Source organism: Simochromis diagramma, unplaced genomic scaffold (genome assembly GCF_900408965.1).
Source record: "Simochromis diagramma unplaced genomic scaffold, fSimDia1.1 OVJJ01000816.1, whole genome shotgun sequence".
NCBI lineage: Eukaryota > Metazoa > Chordata > Actinopteri > Cichliformes > Cichlidae > Simochromis > Simochromis diagramma.
Window position 1 is genome coordinate 17,547,899 of NW_024386908.1, and position 23,066 is coordinate 17,570,964.

Below are 23,066 nucleotides of genomic sequence, written 5' to 3' on the forward strand. Positions count from 1 at the left end.
TATGTCTGTGAGAGGTTCAGGTGGTGTTTAGAGCAGAGCTGCTCAACCTCTGCATTGAAAGGAGTCAGTTAAGATGGTTCTGGCATCTGATAAGGATGCCTCCTTCATCCCTTCCAGATGAAGTGTTTCAGGAATATCCAATTGGGAGGAAACCTTGGGGCAGATCCAGGACCCTCCAGAGAAATTAGATCTCTCGGCCAGCTTGGGAACACCTCTGTGTCATCCCTGAAGAACTGGCCTCTCTGCTTAGACCGCTGCCCCCTGACCCGGATCAGGATAAGCAGAGAGAAAGATGTTGGATCCATTTAACTTACTACTCTCTATCCAGCTATCCACCAGCATGAAGGTAAAACTGTTGATTTAATGGCCTACCTATATTCCTACCCTTACCTATTGCCATGAGCTGTGGGTGGTAATCAAAAGCATAACACTGTGGACCCAAGCAGTCAAAATGAGCTTAGCCCAAATGGTGTCTGGCCTAAGTCTTAGAGGCAGGGGGAAGCACTCTTGGGATTTGGTATGAGACTCAAAGCACAGAAAAGTACATCTGCTGCTCCCCAACACTGTAAGGTGCCAGATGAGAATGCCTTAAGGGTGGGGTGCTTTGTGCACGTCTAACTGAGAGCCTGGGGAGGACCAAGGGCATTCTGGGGAGAAGCAGTCTCTTAACTGTGCAAAAGTTCTGGGCATCGCTGCTTGGACTGTTTTCCTAATAACCCAGAAAAGTGGCAAAAATGGATGAGTTGATGGCAACTTTAACATAATAATGTCAGAGTTACAGTCAGACATAATTTTCCAGCATTCAGGGAATAAAAACAGACAAAATGGCGTTCCTGTCTTTAAAAACCTCACTGAAAATATAGCACTCACTGGTTTTATGTACCTGAGCCAAAGAAAGAAAAGACAACGTGAAAAAGAATAAATAAAGGCGAGGAGGGAACGAATAATCTAGAAGTGACAGGATAGTGAAAAACATTTGTTACCTCTCCAGTGGCGGTGCCCACAAACGCCACAGCGTGTCCCATTTCCTCTGCCACAGCGACGGCGGTCAAGTGAGCCTTATGGGTCAACGAGGGCTCGGCTGTTAGGGCGAACTCAGCCTTACTAGCCAGTGGGGAGGGCAGGAACTCTGCTCCACACTTGTACCTGTGAGCCATGTCATTCTAATGGAGCGGAAATATATTACTTTATAACCTTTCATCTACTGCTGTAGCCATGCTTTATTTTTGACACAGACCGATGTTCTCACCTGATTGTTGCTGAGGCACAGCTCGTCAGATTTGGAGGAATAAGGTGAATAAACAGCAGGTTTATGGTCAATGATGCCGCTGTTGCTGTAACAGGCTCCTATTATCTGTACCAGCTTATCATTAATTGCCTTCAGAGGGTACATGCCTACAAACAGGAGCAAACACATCATGTCGACAATAACCTCATTATTAATATTCACAAGTTGTGATAGAAGAGCACACTTATGGTTTCTTTTCTCAGACCAAAATGCTTGATTTTTAATCCCACTTCAAAAAGGAGTCATTTATCAAAGTGCCCAGTATCAAACTGGATTCTGGGATAGGCTAATGCTAGCAAAGGAGATTCTTCCATCTATCTGAACTCCTGCTTTAACAGTCATTAAATACACTTTGACAAAATGCTGCTGTATTTAACATTTTTACGTACACCGGAAGATTAATATCAGATGTGGTTAATGGCTACACAAGTCTTGGTCGTGGAATTCTTTTGCTAGCTAAACTTTAATCTTAACCTGTTGGCCGCACAAATACTGGAAACCACATCACATGTCTGTGATGTCAAAGATAAAACCCACAGTTTTCATGCTTGACAAAGAAAAGGAATTCACTATAAAAATAGCATTTGCTGGTTTTTTCCCTTAAACAGGCATCGATTTTTTACAGTGTTTAACCAAAAACAGTACGTAGCTCTACAAAACTTCCTGTTTTTAACACAGGAGTTTGTTAAACTATACTTGCATAGTATAGGTTGTTTTAGTGGTAACACATTTGTCCTTTGCTGTCCTACATTACTGTCCAAAGGTCCTGAGCCATCCCCCATTTCTTTTTAAAATAAAAAAATGGAAACGGGTGCAGTGATTTATTGAAACATGCAAACCTACAAGTAAAGCATATATGGCAAAACATTTATACAATACTAAGGAGTTGAAAGTCACTGTTTGTTTAATTTTAATATATTTATTCATCAGCACAGCCTGAACTTTTAGGAAAACTTTCTTGAAATTTAAAAATGAAGCTCGTGCCAGTGAGATGCCTTCAACATGGAAGACATGCAGCTCCAATCCATACCAGGGCCTCTTTGTCTCCATGTGAACCAGCTTGTTGGTGGGAAACTACTACTTTATGTCTGTCAAACTGTTACATCTTTAGGATTTTTTCCCAACTTAAAATCTTTTCTTTGCAGAGTTGTCTGTTATGCGTAGACACAACACTGGTTTATCCCTTGAATTTGGTATCTCTTTTATGCATGAATGACTCATAGGTCGGCGTTTAGTGGCTTAAACACGAAACATTCCTCTGGTTCAATCGAGTAAAAGCCATCGGTTATATTACAGAATCAAATTTGCCCAGCTGTTATTGTCAGAGTACCTTAAAAGCTTACAGTTGAGGTTTCAGGCCAAGAATGTAGTTGGATCTTTAAACATTTTAGCTGATAAAGATCATCTGATATAGTAAATAAAAATCCAGAGCTATGCTTGTATTGTTCAGGTGCTGTCTCACTTTGCAAAGATCTGCTGGAAAGAATCTTTATAAAGTTTATTCCCAAGCTGACACTCACACATGGCTGAAGTGGACGGGTCTTCATCAGAAGTAAAGGTGACAAAGAGCACCTTGTCAGAGGCTGAAACTGTTCCGTACTGGCTAGAGCTGGTCATACTCTGAGCCAAAGCTTTCCCCGGAGTTGCTACATAAGCAGCCTGGGAGAGGAGGAAAAGATAAAAATGCTGAATGTTTGGTGCTTTGTCTAAAAATATGTGTTTATCTGCGATACAGAGAAAGTGAACGCTGCATAAATGGAATCTACTTCCAGTGCAAGAGCATGTTAAATTTATTTTTTTTAATTTTTAGAGGTCAGGACCGAGACACTCCTGAGAAGGATTCAATTCAAAGCAAACTCATCCAAACATAAAATGCGTTTTTCTGAGTCACTGCTGAGAGTTATACTGAATTTCTGGCAGCTTATTTCTGTGTCTGCAAAGTGCACAATCATTACCTGAACTTTGTTGTACTTGTTGGTAGCGCTACAGTTCAGCTGTAGCTCAGTGTAGGAGTAATAAAAGTGATCGTTCTCGCACATCCTTGAGATGAAGGTGAAGTTCTTGGTGTCCTGCACCCCGAGCGTACGGGAGAACAGGAAGTACACAAAGCCGCGGTCTTTGAAGGCAAAGCGGAAGTCGTGCAGGTACAACAGGACGAAGGGATTCGCCTGGACCGCAGAGGCCTCAATGATGCTGTCAAAAACCACCCAATCGCGATGGTCCTGGAGGATTCGCGTGGAGATCAGCTTGGTGCTGTCGTGGCTGCCGTACCCTTTGGCAACCTGAGATAAAAGAGGTGACAGATTCATTTAGGGTTTCGTTGCATAGGTCTTGAGACCAGTTGGCAACTGCCTGGCAACCACTGGTAGCTAAGTAAAAATGAGTAATCCCAACCAGTTGCTTGAGGTGACACTGATATCTAAAACCCCATTCATGCAGGCTTAGAGACCAGTCTCCACCAAAAACCAACAGTCTTGACCTTTCAGTCGAGAGGTTGCTGAAGGTTGCTAGCAAGAAAATTGGTCATAAACAGGGTCCTGTTCGAAAACTGTTGTTATTACTTTGGTTCCAAACACCTGGAAGTTGGCATGGAAGACTGGACTGCAAACCTCGCCAGCTACTCGCCAAGCAGTAGTAAAACAGTGAAAAATTCAATGCACACCAGAATCCCCTGTGAAGTAAAAGTTAGCCGTTATGAACTGTGTTACTGTTGCTGTAAGACAACTTTTACCTTGACACACTGTCCCTTTCTGGTTTGCATTTTAAGCTTCACTACAGCTCAGAGAGTAAATGGCGAGTGTTTGCAGACATGGTGGCATCTTCCATGCAAATCACACGCAACCACAGCAATCTGCTAACAACCAAAGCAATCCTAAGTATAACTCTTTATGACCAATTTTACCCAGTGGCAGGCAGCAACCTTTGGAAAACACATTTTTCCCTAGCAGCTGGAGGTTGTCAACCGGTCTCTAGGCCAGTATGAAAACATCTCACTTCACTACTTTGCTGAATTTAAGAAATTCCAACATGGCAGCCCCCACCACTCATTTTTTAAAATTAGTTTTTCTTAATGTATCCAGATTTATGCCTGGAACATATAATGAACCATCCATTTACAGAACAGATGGTGAAGAGCCTGAAATATCTTAAGAAAAATAAGCCCAGTTTCAAAAAACATGTATTTTCTTCACATTCCACAAAAAATGCTACATTCATAAATCAAAGAAAGGCATCGACGTGGCTCCTCGCTTTAACCATCTTCATGCTGGTGTGGCATGGCCCATAAATTCATGCAGTGAAGGAAAAAAAAGGCGCAGGAAACATTAAGCAGTTGATTTATTTGCATTTTTACTTACAGTTTGCTCTTTGTGACTCTGAGAACCTGCACTTAACAGTAGATTTACCTTAACAATGGATCAAGCAGCTGGCTCGTGAGGAGGATGGAGCAACAAGAAGCCAAAGAAAGTGAATACCAGACCTATATTCATCAAGTGGAGAGTATTTGAATGCACTTCTTTGTTTGTGTCCACTGGATGTGCACATCAACCACACATTCTCCTTTATAGGATGAAAATATATTGCTAAATGCATTTAAAGTGCATCCTTCTGCTGAGAAATACAACCCATTCTCCTCTCACTCCAGCAAACAGAGCCGTCGAGAGGGGAAAAATATATTTGATTTGATTAGAAGAACCATTAAAAGCGTCTATATGCATGTTTGGAATAGAAGGGAAAACTCAGTGGAAGACATAACATCATAAACCATCTTTTAAAGGCCAATTCTCCGACGCTGTATAAATAAAACGAAAAACACTTAAAGATAACTGACAAGAGAGCTCATTTCCCATATGGCTGCCAATTTAATTTCTCTACAAATTGCATTTTTATTGTGTTTGCTCACACAGTATCACAGATGGTGAAGATCATCTGAATTATTATTTTTTATTTACTGCAGGAAATAATTTGAACTTTCCATTTGTGTGCGCGAATGTGTGTTTTTCCGTCCTCACCAGAAACACTGTCAAGTTGTCTTTGTCCTCTGTGAAATACGACATCACTCCCACCACAGAGACGCTCTCCTCGGCGCTCGCCACGTATGACTTCTCCCCTTTGTTGTCGCTGAAGTACAGCTGGTGGTCCACCTTGCTCAGGTTGCGCAGCGAGCAGATGCCTCTGAAGAGGCTGCCGCACACCACCAGCACGTCTTTGGTCCCGTGCACCAGCAGCAGCTTGTTGTGGTTGTTGGTTTCCACGGCCTCCTCGCAGGCGTCGTTGACGGGCGGCGTGCACTGCCGGTTGTCCTTCTTCGGGCCCGTTTTGGCTTGGAATTCGAGGTTAAGGTCAGAGTTCAGCTGGTATATTGCGTTAACGGCGCCGACGTACAGACGGCCCGTGTGGGGATCAGCCACCACGTTGTTTATCAAAGTTTCGGATGAGAACACTGCGTTCTCACCGTGGGAGGGCCTGTAGCAAAGAGCTGCCACGAAGACTAGGGCAAAACACCACCCCCACCACCGCTCCATCGTGTCTGGGACGAAAACAGGAGACAGAAAACATTTATTTCAAATGGTCATTTTTCCTGATTTTTTTTAGCTTAAATTCATAAAGTAAATATTGCCAGCCAAGTTTTAAAGGGTCCAACAACAATTTATATATTTTTATACTTAAATCACAACACTCTGATCAACAAACACCTCATAGATGATTCTTTTGACCTGGCTTTTAACGCTCTCACTAAAATGTCACAGGTAGGCCAAAAGCGCTGGACAAATAGAGGCAGGGTTAAAAGTCCAAAATAAAATCTTTAATCAATGCTGGGGTCAAACACAGAAAGGTGAAGGCAAGAAGCAGGCAAATGGCAAAATCCAAAAAACACTCGAAAATGTGTGGAGGACACAACGAAATGCCTGGAAGGACTGATGAGTGATAACAAGACAGCCTGGCAGCAAACAAAGAGAAACCTTTTCACACTTCTGCCCTCAGGTAAGCACTACACAAGTCTGAAACCAAGCACAAAAAACTCTCACAAATAGCTTCTACCCACAAGCCGTCAGACTCCTGAATAGGGTAATTAGCACTGCCCCCCACTCACTCCATCACTCCTGACTGCTGCTTCTCCATCTCCATTATTATCAACTGCATGCAATATTTACACCAGGCAAAAGCAGCTTTTTTTTAAACCCAGATTTTACCTGCACACTGATTTTTCATTATAGTTTCATGTTTTTACATGGAGAGCCAAGTTATAATCATGGCTTAAACTAGCATGCATGTCTTTGGACTGTGGTGATGGTCGCGGTGCCCAGGGAGCTCATGCGTGCACAGGGGTGGGGGAAACATGCAGGCTCTACATGGCCGATGGATTCAAACACAGGACCTTGACCTCAGTGTTAGGACTGGAACTGAATTGAGCCGATAGTCAGCCGACTGATAACCAGTGAATTGGCAGGTTATTTAACTCCACTTTGAGTAACAATTTTCCATTTATTTATGGAATATCTTTGGACATGGATGTTTATCTGAACAAAAAGATATCAAGATTTTTCATTTTTGTGATATTAAATATTATTTAAGACCGCTTCATAAAAGCCCTGTTCAACTGTCTTTCTCCAACAAACATTGCTGACAACGAACCCAGTGAACTTGAAACCGTGGAAACACTGGGAATAGTGCTTGTCCTCTAAACAAAGCAGAGTCTTTAACGGCACTCTGACATTGCAGAGCAGCACCAACAGCAGCACAAACTCAAGGAGAAAAGAATGAACGCTGAGAGCAAAGAGAGATGCAAAGAAATAATGAGGAGCTTCTCATTAAACCCAGAACATCCTTTACTGGAGGAAGAGGAGAGGGGTGGGGGAGGAGGAGGAGAAGGTGGAGGTAACGAACTCAAAGTGAGAGTTGCTGAGCCAGATTAGATTAGCAAAGACAAAAGAAGTGTGTGTGTGTGTGTGTGTGTGTGTGTGTGTGTGTGTGTGTGTGTGTGAGAAAGAGAGACTGAGTGTAGCAATTAGTTGTCTGACACACTGAGATTCTCCTTCCATTAGTCTAGATGGGTGTGTTTAATTATAGCTGTGGCCTGTGGCTGTAAAACAAGGCTCTAGTTTTCAGCAACACCACACTCACTGTAACGTCTTTCTGCGCTAACCCTGTGCAGATGTCCAGAGGTGCAACTTCAGGTTCTCCACAACTGCTTCACATCAGCTGAAATCATTTTCATCACTTTCTTCCTTCTGAATGTTAGCGGGCATCTCACGAAAATCTTTCTAATTAACGAGGCCTCGTCTCTGCCTCCCTGCTCACATAAATCAAAACGCTTAGTGTCGCATCATGGTTATTTATTTTTTGCTTTCATTATCTGGTATTTTACTGACCAACTGCTGCTTTTACAGCAGGAATCAGATAGTTCTGATTGGTGTTCAATTGACTGGTGCATCCCCTGTGTTTCTGCTCCCTGCTAATTGAATTCACTTCAGGTCGGTTCACTGCAAAGGGATTTATTAGCGTGAAAAGACTTATCTCGCTACCCACCTGCTCTCCCAAATTACCCGTCCTCAGATATCAAGAGTCAGGTAGTCTAATGGCTGCAGTGCAGAGTTTAGAGAAGTGCTAGAGAGGAGAAAACGCTGGGAACACACACACATACACACACACAGAGCTACTCGAGAACAGTGCTTACCAAAGGTTTGAAACCCTTTTTTTTGTGAATATTTCAACAAGTCCTCAAACTAAATCATCATATCTGGGTTTGGAGAGGGAGGCGAGGGTGGCACAGGCATTTACTCTCACTTGCTCTGGTTCAGGTGCTAAAAATAAAGGGATAGTGTTAAGAAAAGTAAAGATTTGGCTTAAAATACTCAGTTTTTCTGTGTTTCCAGGGTAACACAAGTTCCTCCACCACAAGATGTTGACACCCTCAGACCACATGCACTTCTTCAGATGGCCACTAAGGGCCATTAAACGTTAAGATGACATATAGTAACTATAGTAGCCATAGTAGTCGGAGGGTCCTCCCATTTCCGTTTGCATCCGGGCTTTTCACAGTCCTGGTAATCAACCAGAGCTAACCCACAGTAAGAAGGTGGCAAGCGTCTGCAGACAAGTCGCTATCGTCTATGCAGATTCTGAATACGCACAGTAACCTTAGTAATTTACTGCCTCTTAATAATCAAATAACTGATACTGAAAATACCTGTCATTGGCCAAAGTCAGGGACATGTAAGAAAACAGGCACATGGAAGTATTCAAAACCAGAGTCCTGTACCCTGGATGCATGAAGTCTCCCGTTGTTCTTGTACCAAAACAAACATAAGGAGTAGAAGAAAAAAAGCTCAGAAAAAGAAGGCCAAAGTTTGGTTGAGCTTTATAAAGGTTGTTTGTTAAAATGAAAAGATTGCACTGCCGCCTGACTGGCAGATTTAATTTGGCTGGACATCATTATTCTCAGTTTTCACACATTTAAAGAGATGCAAACTTAAGGGCTGATTATTATGCAGCACTTTCAGCTCTACAATAGTCAAAAGGTTAAATTCTACAGTGAACTATAAACAAGCTTCTTATCCCTCCTACTTCTGCTTTGAGCCTTTAAAATGTGCTTGTTAGCGAATGTGGTTAAACTGCCAAATGAGGGTGCGGGTCAACACCTACTCCTCTGTGTTTTTACCAGCCTTTGCTCCCACGTTAACGCTGCCTCTGTGTCGCTGTCATGTGGCCGCCTCTCTCATTAAATTTCACATCTCCAAGGTGCCCAGCTCTGTAAGAAGGGATAAAGACGACAGGTATATTCACCTTCTCCTCTCGCTCAGAAGGCCTGTGATGGATGTGTGCATCTGCCACATCAAAGGAGAAAAAAAAAAAATCATCATCTCTGGCTCCACTCAGGAGCCGACTCTGTGCTCTGCCAGCCATCTTGCCCCTTTCTTTTCTCTCTGCAGTATTTCCTCTCTTTCATCCTCCTGCTCTGGTTCTTTAACCCTGACTGGTGTCAGCTCAGGAATAAACTGTGTGTGTGTGTGTTTCTGTGCGTCTGCTCTTGTTCTTGTGAGAACCAGCTTGACTTTTAGATGTGTAGTTGTCTTGGGTGAAAAGCTTCTCTTTACATTTAAAGCGGACCACAATAAAAACACATATTCATAAAGATCAGTGTTGACAGCCTATTTTTAAAGATGTTTTAAAGCATGGTTACTGTTGAACGGAGGGAACTGACAAAGCTGAAAACTGAAAAGGATGCTCACTGCTTCCTCATTCCTACTGAATGATTCAGTAAAAATTGTGTAAACGAGACAAAAACTGGTAGGCAAATGAGCAGGTTTTAGTTTTGCTACCACTCGGCGACGTTCATACAAACTATGAGTGACCACAGCAGTCTGCTAGCAGCCACAGCAATTGGCAAGAAGGAGGTTAATGGGGTCGCACCCTTGTTAAAACTGATTTCACTCAGCGACAGCCAGCAACCACTCGCCAACCAGTCTGAGGGTGAGGAAGTACCTCTGTACCTAGTGACCACAGGAGATTTGAGACACAGAGGGCTTAGACAAAGTGCGGAAACGGACAACTCACTTAACTCAGTGAAAATATTACCTGAAGAAATAACTCAATGGCATCATATAAATTAGCTTAAATGTTGCAAATTATCTGATATCATGCACAGCATGTGTCACAGATGAAACGCACCCCTGACAGACTCGACTTTATCTCATTCCTGGCCCTGTGGGACGGACAGAGGCGGATGGGTTCCAGGCCTCAGGCCACATTTTGCCCAACACAGCTCAACTCACTCATTCAGTTAAATTCAGTTGTATTTTATATACATAAACCTGTGTCTGTGGTTATTCATCTTTAGGAACTAATGACTTATTTGTTTAAGGTTATGAATTTTTAACATTGTGTCATATTTAAACTCACTGGGTTCTTTTAAGCTCAATTTTTCAAATGGGTTTACATCATATTTAAACACATAGGAGATAAAATAGGAGTGAGACGTGGCGTTTGACACATCACGTGTGTACTTCACTGAATAAACAGCAATACCTGGGAATGATAATAGTCAGATTACTCTCATGTGGCTGACAGTTTTATCCAGTATACCATGAAGAAGTCATCATATCTGCCCTGAATACACTGAATTTTGGACTCTGTGATCATCTTTGTTGTCCTTGACATTCAGCTTATTACTTTAAATGTTTCTGCATATGACATCTAGTGAACCTGGTCTCCAAGGCAACAGAAACATGCTAAAAAGACATATTACAACATGGGCCATCTTAAAACTCAATTTTTGGTCTTGACCAACTGCTGAGGAAAATATCTGGCTCTTTAGATGCTAAATATTCCACTGTATGCACATGGTAGCCAAAAATGATCCTGATTAGAGCGATGACACATTTAGGTTGCAGGCAAAGAAACTGCAAAATGAGCTAAATGACACTAAAATTACACATTTGGCAATAAACTTGTCTGGGCTAATCACAATCAGGGGACATACAGTGATTAGGTCCATTGTTTAGATAAGTAATACTGACCCCAGCAGTAATTTTTCATATCAAATCTGGTTTCACCAACTTCCCCCTTCTGTCTAATCACCACTGCAAAAGAACCTGAACACAGCACCTTGGGTCTCGGTAACTTCAAGCATTTAAAGCCATTCTTTTAATGTGTTATAGACAATGATTAACTGAGAAAATAATCACCCAGTTAATTGAGGATGAAAACCATTGTTAGATGCAGCCCTTGTGAGAAGGATGCTAACTGGCTGATTGTTTTATGCAGTGCACCTGTGCAAAAGCATCAGCCCTCCTCACGTTCCTCCACTCATTTATTTCCATCTGTAGCACGCCTGTATCCATCTGTTGGGAGTCAGATTATAGGTTTGACATATCTGGGTTAACAGAATTCAGGAATTAATGTATTCAGTAAAAGGTCTGCTTAAATTTAGTATTACAACTGCCTCCGTTGTAGTACCAGCACTGCATTAGAGTGAAAACTGGAATTACCAACAATGGGATTAAATGCAAATGCAGTGATAAAAATCGAAGACCAGGACACACACATACACACTAATAGGCAAGCGAACAGCAGTATGTGACTCATTAAAATCCTGGGTGCATACTTTGTAAAAGTCTTGAGCACTGACCCCTCTGCTAAAAAGTTTGGAGTGAAACTAAATCCAGGAATGTCTGCCGAAGCTCCAGCCAGGGGAATAAAGCCTGACTGATTTTCTCCTTCTGTCTAACCTCTCTAAGCTTTTCTCTTTCTAGCTGCTCTTTATAATTCACATTGTTTCACTCTCCCGCTCTCTGTCTTTACATCTTTACCCGCGGGAACGAGTTCAAACAAAACCGGTGTTCTGACACACGAGATCCCGAGGGATTAACCTGGTCTGAAACGCCATCTATGGCTCTGTCTGTCAGTTTGTCTTTCTCACTGAGTGTTTGTACTTTAACCTGCCTGTCTGTCCACATGTGGTTTGTGCCTGGCTAACATTTCACCTCAAAAAACATTTAATATGTGACAGTCTGGTTTCCATTAAGTTTGTGATCCAAGAACATTGTATAACATTCTTGGAGAGACACCCGATCGTCCAGTCTTAAGTTTTGTTTTAGGTTTTTCTCTGAAATGTTGCAATGCTGCAAAAGTTCTATTAAACAGTGTAAAGGCAATTTAACCAGAGCTAATTGTACTCAGTGCAAGATGACAAAGCAGCTGAAAGAAGGCTCATTTTTTTGTAAATCTGGCAAAATAATCTGAAACACCCAAGCCACCAGCACTGCTAAAATAAAAGTGAAGAAAAAGGGCTGCAAACCTGTGGCTGATGAGCCAAAACATGGCCCCTTTTTCCTGTCTCTGGTGGCTCTCTGTGGCTTTGACAAGAATCCTAGATGACTCGAGTTATTTTCAGTAAAAGACCAGCCGTGCTTAGGTATGTAATAACTTCCTGAAAGACCCGTTTATGAGCTAGGACACTTAATTGTCCCATTTTTATTTATTTTATTATTTATTTTTTTACAAATCATCCACAAGAATTTAGAAATTAAATTGTCAAAGTCACCAAAAAAAATCATAAATAGCTTATTGCCGGTTGCGCCACCTTCTTTATTAGGCTTAAATGTGTTTTGTGGCTCCTTAAAAACTTTAGTTCAGAAATTGTTAAAGAATTTGATCTTCATCACAGGGTTGCTTTTAAACTATACCATCTGTGTATAATACAGGGTTCTGCATTATTTTGGACACATCCCAAGTCTTAAGTTATGTTCAGACAAGCCAGTTCTAGAGTTGCCCTGACTGCCCACAAACCAAGCTGGTATGATTGAGAGGGCTGCCAAGCTGAAAACATTTAAATCTGCTGCTTGGCCTAATGAATCTGACTTGCCCGGGAGCTAAGGTGAAGATAAGAAACAAGTGTTAAGTTTAGCTACAGGTTGAGAAAAACCCACAGAGAAACAGTCCATGAAGTCATCGCTAGCTAGCTTGGAGCTAAAGACTGTAAAGTAAGTACAATGATTGCTTGGGGCAATAAACCATAGACATTTTGACAAGGTCAAAAATCGGCTTCACTGTCTGAAAATGATCAAACTCTCTCCAGAAGAATTATATAACTGTTTTCATAAGCTAAGAGGTTCAACTGATCCTGATGGGTTGTGTTGATGGAATATCACTGAAAATGCCAGGAATTTCCAGAGAATGTAAAAATAACTCATTTTAGATGAAGTTATCCACCTTTAAGTCCCGTATAAATGTGCAGAAATCCAAACCAACATTGGCTGAGCTCTTGTAATATTTTACAGATGTTGGATCTCCGAGTCAGAGCCCAGTTGGGATGGAAACCTTTTCAAATATGCTGCACCTTTCTCCAGGAATAGAAGAATCTCAGATTCCCAGAACTGTTTATCAAGTCAGCTGTAAAAGAGCTGAAAAATAGCACTGTTATTCAGTGTATGTATTTTGCACATATCATGATACCCAGTCACTATTTCCTCTTGTTAATATACATTAGGTGATTCCAGAAAAGCAGCAATTTATCACCTTTTCTACCTGCATTAGTGGATCCCTGCTACTGTACCGAGATCCATCCTTCATTCTATATGTTCCTCAGGTGTGGGGCTGACATTTAGACATGGCTCTTAACTTGGCTGGATATCTGCAGTATCAAATGACACCTTATCTTTTTCCATCTTACTTTCACATTAGTGTGCTGGAAAGTTATGGTACCAGCAGAATCGTTTTCTTGTTTATGAGAGGAATCTTCTCCGATTTCAAAACACCCCAATGTGGTCTCATTTACATTCATGCCCACTGCTGGGCGACATTAGCCATTCATGACATTGGGCCGCAGGAACATTGGAGCTGATTGGCCGGGCCTAGAGGGGATATGAGTGCTATGATTGGCGGAGCCCGGGGGAAATGGAGTTCTTATTGGTGGTAATGAAGAAGCCTGAAGGAGAGCATGGCTGAGACAAAGTAAGCATAAAACTAAAAGACCGAAGAGGATAGAACACACACAGTCGCTATACCTCATCTATCACCAACACACACACACACACACACACACCTTTACCATTCCCAGAGTCCACAGCTACATCATACAATTTATACTGCAGAGATACAAACAGAGACCGAGAGGATGCAGAGGTATCAGAGTTGCTTTTGAAGAGGCTCTTGAGGAGGCGCCAGGTGTACTGAAAGCAATGGAGAGTATTGCTGTATTAGCACCACATATGCTGCCTAGACGTCCGAGTCATCCCAGAAAGATGGGTTTGAAAAAGAAAATATGTCACTATACCAGAGGGAAACTTATAGACACGACATAAAATGTGCAGTAAATATAAAACGCTGAAGGGAGAGCTCACTTCCAGCTAACCTTCAAAACACTGGTGGGCTTTAACTAATGACTGTTTCGCTTCATAGTCACTATATTTTACCCCAACTTATACCTGTATATAAAAGATCGATGTAGCCACCCACTGGTTTTGGACACCACATTTTGCAGCTGTTTGCTTGACGCCATGTGAGTTTTTTGGATTCCTATTTGGAGGAGAGGATTGAGTGCTGAGTCATCACCTAATGCTAGCAAGCTCCATTCATAAACTGTACAGGTGATACAAAGACACAAATATCTGCTAACTAGTGCCCGGTAAGAAACTTAGGTAGAAAAGCTTCAACCATGATAGAAAGGTCAAAATAAGCTCCAGATCCCCGTGTCTGCACACCATCAAATATTCAGCCATTGTACAGTTCTGTGGAAACTATCCCTACAGACCAAAAGCATTTTTTTGTGGCAGGCTGCACAGAGTCTATGAGGATGGATTCTCCACCCTCAAGTGGCCATAAGAGGAAGTGCAATTTGTAGCACTTTCATTTTCGCATCATTTTTCAGCCTTGAAGGTTTCCACTTGATGCAGACCAAAATCAAAGTTAAAAGAGAGTGAAGTACATTTTTTTAAACCAAAACTTTGGAAATCTAAAAGGCATTACTTTGTTCCAGACTCTTGTGTCTGCAGACATTCTTTGCCCTTTTTTATTGCAAGAAAACCCCCAAAACAGAACACTTTTGAGGGAAGGAGGTTAAAAACTTTTTGCATGTGTCTTATAAGACGTTCAAATTGCAGCTTTGCTGTTAAACATGAGATACAAGTGGAATTGCTAGGTTCTTGTCCATAAACACTCAAGTAAAACCCCTTGACAACAGTAACCTCCATATGTCCACAAAATTGCAAGGAAAGGTTACTAAAGCTGACTAAAGCTTATCTAAAAATAATAACAGTCTCTGGAAAAATCTAGTTTTAGCATTTTCATGTCTAACATTTTAATCTATGACAGTTTGATGAAATGTATCAGCAAAACTAAATAAGCATGCAATGTTGCACACGTTTCCTGCAAACTGAACAATATGTTAACTCTGGTGCTAAGGTAAGTGCTGCTTATCTATGGGATGCACAAAGACACGTTCGAAATGTTTTTAAAAGCATTTGAAGAGGCAAAACTGTTAAATAATCATTCCAAAAGAGAAACCTCCAAGACATTGTGAGTGATGAACTGACCAAAGGATACAATTGGTGGGGAATAAAAAAAAAAGGACACTGGGAAAATAATCTGCTCAGCAACAAAATGAGTTAATTAAAGCTTCGAGGATGCATATTAAACTACTGCCCGTGTTCTATATTAATCTTAAAGTGGACATTATAGCATGACAGGATAACACCCTCTAATGACGTGACCTTTGAGATGAGGATTAGTCTTATGATGGAAGGTCGGAGGGGTCAGCAGTTATTAAGCAGGCTGAGTGTGTTACAGCTACACACGCTCTTGTCTGTGTAGTACCACTTGGTAACGTCTCAGCAGGGCAGTGACACAGACAGCAGAAACAAACAGTGTCGGGGCAGAGACAAAAGACAGACTGTCAGAGGAGTGATAAAAGACACAGACGACCGACTGTGAGGCCACAAAAATGATAGGCAGTCAGATACAGGAAGGCGAGCCTCACGAATGAGCACGCCTCTATTAACTGGTTCACTGCAAAGAAAAACACTCAGTACTGACACATACTGAAATATCTTATTGCTTAAATGACAAATATGACAACAGGAAGAAGTGTAGTCAATGCACTGTAACGATTATTCGTCTATCATATTATTGTTTAGAATCTCTTGTAGTTCAGCTCTGTTTCTAGTTTGTAGTCTAAGCTTTTCTCTTCTCTCTCCCTCATCTTCCAGCTCGTTACAGAAAATGGCCGACCCTTCCCAAGTTTGGTTCTGTTAAAAGGGAGCTTTTCCTTCCAGCCAATACCTTGTTCATATTGGACAGTTGTTGGGTCTGTGTTTCCACATGTCCCGCTTAGAGACTTATTATCATGAAGGAAAAAACAAGGCAACAGCGGTCGATCGATTTACTTGCGCAAGGGAGGCCTCGTCAGTATCTCAGGAACGCACTTCGAATCCTAACACAAAATGACCCCGACTCCGGCCTCCGCTCGCTGCCTTTTATTGGGAAAAACAGTTCACACAATACACATCACAGCAAAAGCACCTCCCACCGTAAAACCCCCCATGTGTGTGTATGTGTAAACACCTGTATACATGTGCAAGAATGTGTGTGTGTGTGTGTGTGTGTGTGTGTGTGTGTGTGTGTGCGCGCGCGCGCGACCTCCTGCTGACCAAAACGGTCATGGCTGGAGATGCTGCGATCATAAACAACGCCACAACCTCCATATACAGAAATGGCATCTTAACAAAATATCATTCGTCTTAATCAGCTCAAGTGTCCTTTCTCGAAGCAAAATCAGGGCTCAAACAAACAAAAACGTGCACAGACATGCTTACTTATTCCCAAGACTGTCGCAATTGCTTACCGTCACCAGACTACACATGACACCGTCTTGTCTCTGGAGAGATGAGAAGCCAACTAAATGACAGCAGCTGGTTATAAGCTAACATTATGCCAAAAATGTTAGGATAGAGTGTCCTAAACTTCCCCCTTTCCTACTAATAAAAGGTTTGATTATATCGTTATATCATACAACAGTTTATTCACTGAGTGTCTGAGGCCAACCATGTTAGATCCACTTTAAGGACCGGTTCATTAATGCTAACAGCAGCTAATAGCAGCTAACAACAGCACTAACGGACAGAAAACGTCAGGATATTCTCAACAACTCACCTCACTATAGCAGTCATTGTAGAAATCGACCTATATCAGACTCCTTTCACAAAGTTCCACAGACTCCTCCGGAGTTAATAGATGTAAACTCCAGCTGGGAAACAGCAGAATGACAGCCTACACTCACTACAGATAAATGGCAGCCAGAGCTGTTTGTCTTACAGCGGCCAGCCTAGCAAGGTTTATTCATTTAAATTGTGAAGGATAAGAAAACAGGACTCAACTAAATGCAGTCTGCAATCCACTGACATTTAACACAGACATACACAGTGTAACTTTAAATAATAATTGAACAGATTTAGGGAACCATTCAAAGCTGACGTATTCTTACTTAAGCTAAACTAAGCTAGCTATGCTAGCTGGCCACTTCAAAACTCCAACTTTTGGTTCAGAGAGTCCAATTTATTTTGCATTGCATCAACAGATATACAAGTTAGATCTTTTCAAACATATCTGACGTTACTGTCTTTACTAATATGGTAAAGAAGTTGCAGTACAACCACCGCACAAACTTGTGAACGTCTAACCCCCCCCAAAAAGCATGCTGTTGATCATGCTCCCAATCTGAAGGACCATCTTCAGCCTTGGGACCTTTGGACTCCTGGAGCTGCTGTCGGGTTTCTGGGTTGAAGCTGGTGACACGTTAATCAACAGTAATGATGATCAAAAGCTGGGTCAGTTAGACGTGGTTAAATTGCAGCAGTTTGAGGAGTCAGAGCCAGATTTCCACAGATTTCCTTAAAAGGAAAATAAGGGGGAGCAGGAAGTTGCTTGTTATCCAAATCTACTTTTGGCGTTTTAATTTCAGCCTTTCTTGGTAACTCTTGAACAAATCACGTGCATTTGAATGCACCTCAGTGTCATCTCTAATTCACCAGGAAAACACAAGTTTAATGAAAAATAAAAGCAAAGAAACATTCTCCCAGATGCGTTACCAATGTAAAGAAAGTTTCAAGTCAATTTTATTTTCACAGCACTCTCAAAAAATGAAGAGAACTCCTTGGACTGCATGGAAGGAAGGAAATCAATCTCCTTAAATAAATATGACTTCACATCAATGCATTGAAAGCTGTTTGCTATAGACAGAAGTGAGAGAAAAAAAAGTGATCCCATTTCATGGCAGTAAACGCACGTACAGATTTAATTCTGTGTTATGCAAATGTAATTTAGTGGCTGTGTCCTCTGCATTGGAGTGAGCGATTAACAACCACTTTCTATCCCAGTACACTCCCATTAACCTGACAATGACACACACTGATGAGACCACGTGTGTCCTTGTGTGCGTTTTCTCTGCATACCAACGGGCACATCTCCTGCTTTAATTATCCCTAAGCGGCGCTTCCAGCGACTTTAAAAATCAACACACTGCTTTGTCCTGTCAGAGTTTCTGTCAAAGCAATTAAAGGATGTTCGTGTCGTACAGCGCAGAGGACTTATTCAGTGCACCTCATCCTGTTTGGTGTAAAGTTGTGTTCGGCTCACATGGGAATAACTGTCAGAGCACCCAGACAGCTCTCAGCAACTCATTTCTAAGTCCTTAAGATGTAATGATTGAAGTTCTCTGTAGACTCCAGAGCGTGATGATGTTGCTTTAAAGGCACAGTTAACATGAAGAAAAGAAATCGGCCTTGGATCAAAAACCTGCCAGGTGCTCTGTCACTGTGGTTTTAGCTGAAATGACATGAATCCCCACTGACATAACTCCCAGCTTTTGTTTAAATACAAATACTGTCATCCGCTGAAGGATGAGCCAGCACCATTCTTTATTAAGGTTCTCTCTTTGTCAACAAATCCTCTACAAAGACCAAACAACTATGCGTTTTATTTTCTGATTTCCCTGCTGAAGATCTTAAATATCTGATATATGCAGGTGTTTTTTTCTTTTTCCAAAAGAAGACCAGTGACTAAATCAAACAACTTGCAATAGAAGATTACTCCACATTTGGTGACAGACGTGCTAGAAAACCTATAATTGAAAACAAAACAAAAATCCATTTGTGTCTCTAAAGCTAGTTTAGCCCGACAAAGCAACTACAAAGGATATGATTTTGTTTAAATAGCTCATCATCTGGATTTTGTTCAGGTTAAAATGAGGGCCAGGACGCTTTGACTGAGAGGCCGGTTGTCGATACTGTCTCACTGACTCAGAGAATTATGAAATCAAATTTCTACTGCCGATTGATTACATTAGAGTGGACTAGAGTAAAACCCTATGATACACAGTTTGAAAAACAAAATCCTTTATTCTGTGCCTCAGTCAAATTTTATTTATATAGCACCAAATCACAACAGTTCCCTCGAGGCACCTGATATTGTTAGGTAAAGACCCTCCAGTAATGGAGAAAAGCACAACAGTCAGACAACCCCCTATATGAGCAAGCAGATGTCAACAGTAGGAAAGAAAACTCCCTTTTAAAAGGAAGAAGAAGAAGGTAAAGGACAAAAACCTTCTGACTGGCTGCCATTTGTAAGTAGGTTTGAATGGCAGTTGTTGTCAGTGCTCACAGTGTGCCTGAAATGAGCCCTTTCTTTGACAACATTCACATCCAAGGGCAGATGAAACCGTCTGAGGCCTGAGCTTGTAGTTCAAAGTAATAACTTGCACATACAACAAAGCTTTGGCCATGTTTAAAACGGGGCATCCAAGATTGGAACAGTATATAAAAAAGCCATCCATCCACCCCAACCTCCTCCTCAGTGGAGATCTGCACCAATCTTGATAGCCCACATTATATAATAAAAAGGTGACTTTTATGTGGTCATATTTCTTGAAAGGTAATCAGACATTAAGTGTTTTTACTGCACTAAATGAAGGGAGAATAATTCCAAAATTGGTACTACCAGTAATGAAGATTTGGCTAATTGTCATTCATTGTTCTCTTCGCCTGCACTCATGCTGCAAATGCAGCTACCTGAATTCACAAACATGACTTAATGACGGGTGTAGGTTTAAAGAGTTCTGGATGGGTAAAGGAGAAAAAGAAATAAATGCAGCATTGCTCAGGTCTGTGCTCATTACTCAGAGTGACCACATTATGAGCTAATTCAAACAACAAGCTGATAATTGCCATGTGATGAAAAGATTTATTTAATAGTCCAACTTCCTGAATGGAAATTAAAACCCATTGATATAATCTCTTCAAGAAAACCAGGAGGTATTTGGAGAATTGGATTATAAATCACCTTGTAATCAGACTAATCAGCAGCATGGCTCAACAGCAGCTTATTTATGGAGGATGGAGACATTAATAAAACAGGTAGAAAAAAAAAAGGTGCAAGGGTCAAGTTTCATTTGGAAGAGCTTTTTCATCAGATCTAATATTAATAAACCCACAGGTTTAACTTGAGAGGAAAAATGGAAAAGGATAGGTTGTTGATTTTAATGTATGGTCACACAGTATATGTGTACAGCTGAACACAGAGGTGGGCAGCCTCCGTGACTGCAGCTCCTGCTGTCGAGTCATTATGTCTGGACCAAATCCCACAGATTTACGGCTTCTCCCCACATGCTGAAAATTAAACGTCTGTCTCGTCCGTGGAGAGTGAAAGAGGGAGAAATCGAGGGAAAACTGGGCGCAAAAGCACTTTATTAAAAATGTCTTGTCTCTCCAAAGTCGTATAAAAAAATAATAATTAGTACTGACTGCACACACGGAGCTCTGCCAAAGCCTCAGATGAGGTTCGAATGCGTTTCTGCTCATGCGTGTGAACCCTGTCCAAGCACTATCTCGACTTCTTAAAATAACTTTTAGAGGTTTTCTTAAATACTCTTTTGTACTCCTGCTCCTCAGCTCCTGCTAACCTTTGCTCACCTACATGTACATAAACAAAAAGAAAGGGTGAGAGTGAGGAGAGGCAGCTCCGCCGGCTCTCCATTAACAAGGCAGGCTCTGTTTCAGCAGTGGTTTGGTGAAAATATGTGTGCGAGTGAAAGGCAGACAGCGAGAGAGAAGGAGAGATTGTTCTGAGCAGCCAGAAGACAGAGATATAGCCCTCATTCCTACTCAGATTAAAGGATTTAGAGCAAGGAGCCTTATTACAGACCCGGAGAAAGAGAAAGAGGAAGAGCTTTCCCTCCTTCTCCCTCTGTTCTGTGCTGATTAAAACACAGATAACTCTCCCTCCCAGGTTGAGAGCTGCTGGAAGCCAGCCCCACACACGCACACACACACACACACACACACACACACACACACATTAAAATCCAGACGTAACAATGGTTGCTCTGAATTTCTAAGGATTTCAACCTGTTGGACAACCAGCCGCCTTATGCACGGCGCCCAAGCTCGCTCTGTTATCACTTGCAGCACTCAGAGACCTCCTGGAGTCAGTGTGTCTCTGTGTGTGTTTCTGGACATGTCTCGTAAATGTCACGCCATCTGCAGATGTGAGTAACACAAGACTTCTTAAGACCATTTAATGCTACATGGAACTCAGTTCCAGACCTCCTTAAATATTGAGAATGGAGAAACGGAGCAGTCAAAAATGTCCTCATTTTTTCTTTTGGACTTGAATGTGTGGGTGAGTGTAGAACAAAAAGATTAAAAAAAGGCAAAAATTATAAGAATAAAGGACATGTTCATTCCCATCAGTCAAGGCTTTCACCAAGTCCTCTTCTACCTTCATTACTCTTTAACAGACTCCACAATGAGCACAATTTAAATAGTAGGAGGAAATGTCTACTGTTTCTCCCACGCAGTTCTTTTAACACAGCTTTAACCTGTATTGTAGTTAATTTGCATGAAGTTTCAACAGCTTACAAAAAAGTTTTTTAATAGAGAATGGGACTAGAGAAAAAACAGTGCATTTTCATTATACTTCTGTGTAACATTAAGTTTACCAAACATCTGTCATTTTGGAGTTAAGTTGCTGTCCTGCTGCAACCACGCTCAATGCAGGTAGTTCATGTGAATTCCTGCGTATGTAGACAACAACAGATTTACATTTTTCACTGGTTAATCAGTTAATCACTGGATTATTACAACACATTGTATGTAATTACTAGGGGTGCAACAATACTCGTATCGATATTGAACCGTTTGATACAGTGCTTTCGGTTCGGTACGCATATGTATCGAACAATACAACATTTTTTTTTATTTATTTTATCAACTTTTCTTCTGACGATGCTGTCTGTGTTGAGCGCTCAGTGGATCTGTGTTCCACTACTCCGCCTAGGCTGCACTGTCGAGCGCAGATCCACTGAGCGCAGCGCAAGCTAGCGAGACAGAAGTTAAGCGCTCCTTGCAACATGGCAAATTGAACCTCCCCCACCCTCATTCAGATCTGGCGTTTGGAACTATTTCGGTTTTCATGTGAAGTATGACCCTGATGGTAAGCGCGTCATGGACAAAAGCAAAACAATGTCATTTTAACGAGATTAACGCTGACAGCACTAGTGGGAACACAACGAATATGACTGCACATTTACGCCGACATCATCCTAGTGCAAAGACAAGTGGAAGCAGACAAAAACAACAAGCATGCATGCTACAAACTTTACCCGAGTCATTTAGACAGCTGTTAGCACATGATTCTCCTTATGGGGACCTGATATGTTTAATATGCTGCTGAGAATATAGCCCAGAAGAAGCGGATAGTATAGCTTTTATTTTGGAAAGAGCCATTTCTCTGTAATAAACTCTCTTTTCCAAAGAGGACTGATTTCTCAATCAGATAGATTTTTTATTATTATTATTTTGTTGTTTCTGCAACATTACATTTAAAAACTGTACTTTTGAATTAAATATATATTTATAATTTTAATAAATGACAAATTAAAAAGGCATGAACATTTTTTGTATCGAAAAAATATCGAAGCGTGACACCAAAGTATCGAACCGAACCGAAAATTTTGTGTATCGTTGCACCCCTAGTAATTACTTAACTGACCCCCAATCACAGACTTCAAAGCAGTCATCAACAAGATGCCGAGTTCATTGCACACAGTTGCAATAATAATTATGGCCCTGCTGTGACCTCCAACCACCAATGTCACTGTAGCATGTAAGCGGACACAGAGGATTGTCTCTACCCAATCAACTCAAGGCCAACATTCGCTCTCTTGTATCTCTGCTTTATGTCCACCAGCTCCTGAGAAGAATATGATCATGTTTAACTGCCAAACTGC

The 23,066-nt window shown here is 41.4% G+C and overlaps 1 protein-coding gene across 5 annotated transcripts in view; it reads right to left on the reverse strand.

Annotated features, from left to right (window-relative positions):
* The window catches only part of plxnb2a.1 (plexin b2a, tandem duplicate 1), a 225,747-nt gene that overhangs the window by 60,362 nt on the left and 142,319 nt on the right, over window positions 1–23,066 (reverse strand). For all 5 annotated transcript variants that reach the window (XM_040035794.1, XM_040035799.1, XM_040035798.1 and 2 more), the window contains 5 exons: window positions 5,299–5,816; window positions 3,244–3,570; window positions 2,809–2,947; window positions 1,250–1,395; window positions 984–1,163 (listed from right to left, as the gene is read on the reverse strand). In XM_040035794.1, coding sequence (XP_039891728.1) covers window positions 984–1,163; window positions 1,250–1,395; window positions 2,809–2,947; window positions 3,244–3,570; window positions 5,299–5,811 — 1,305 coding nt within the window. In that variant the 5' untranslated portion in view covers window positions 5,812–5,816. The remainder of the gene's footprint in view (window positions 1–983; window positions 1,164–1,249; window positions 1,396–2,808; window positions 2,948–3,243; window positions 3,571–5,298; window positions 5,817–23,066) is intronic.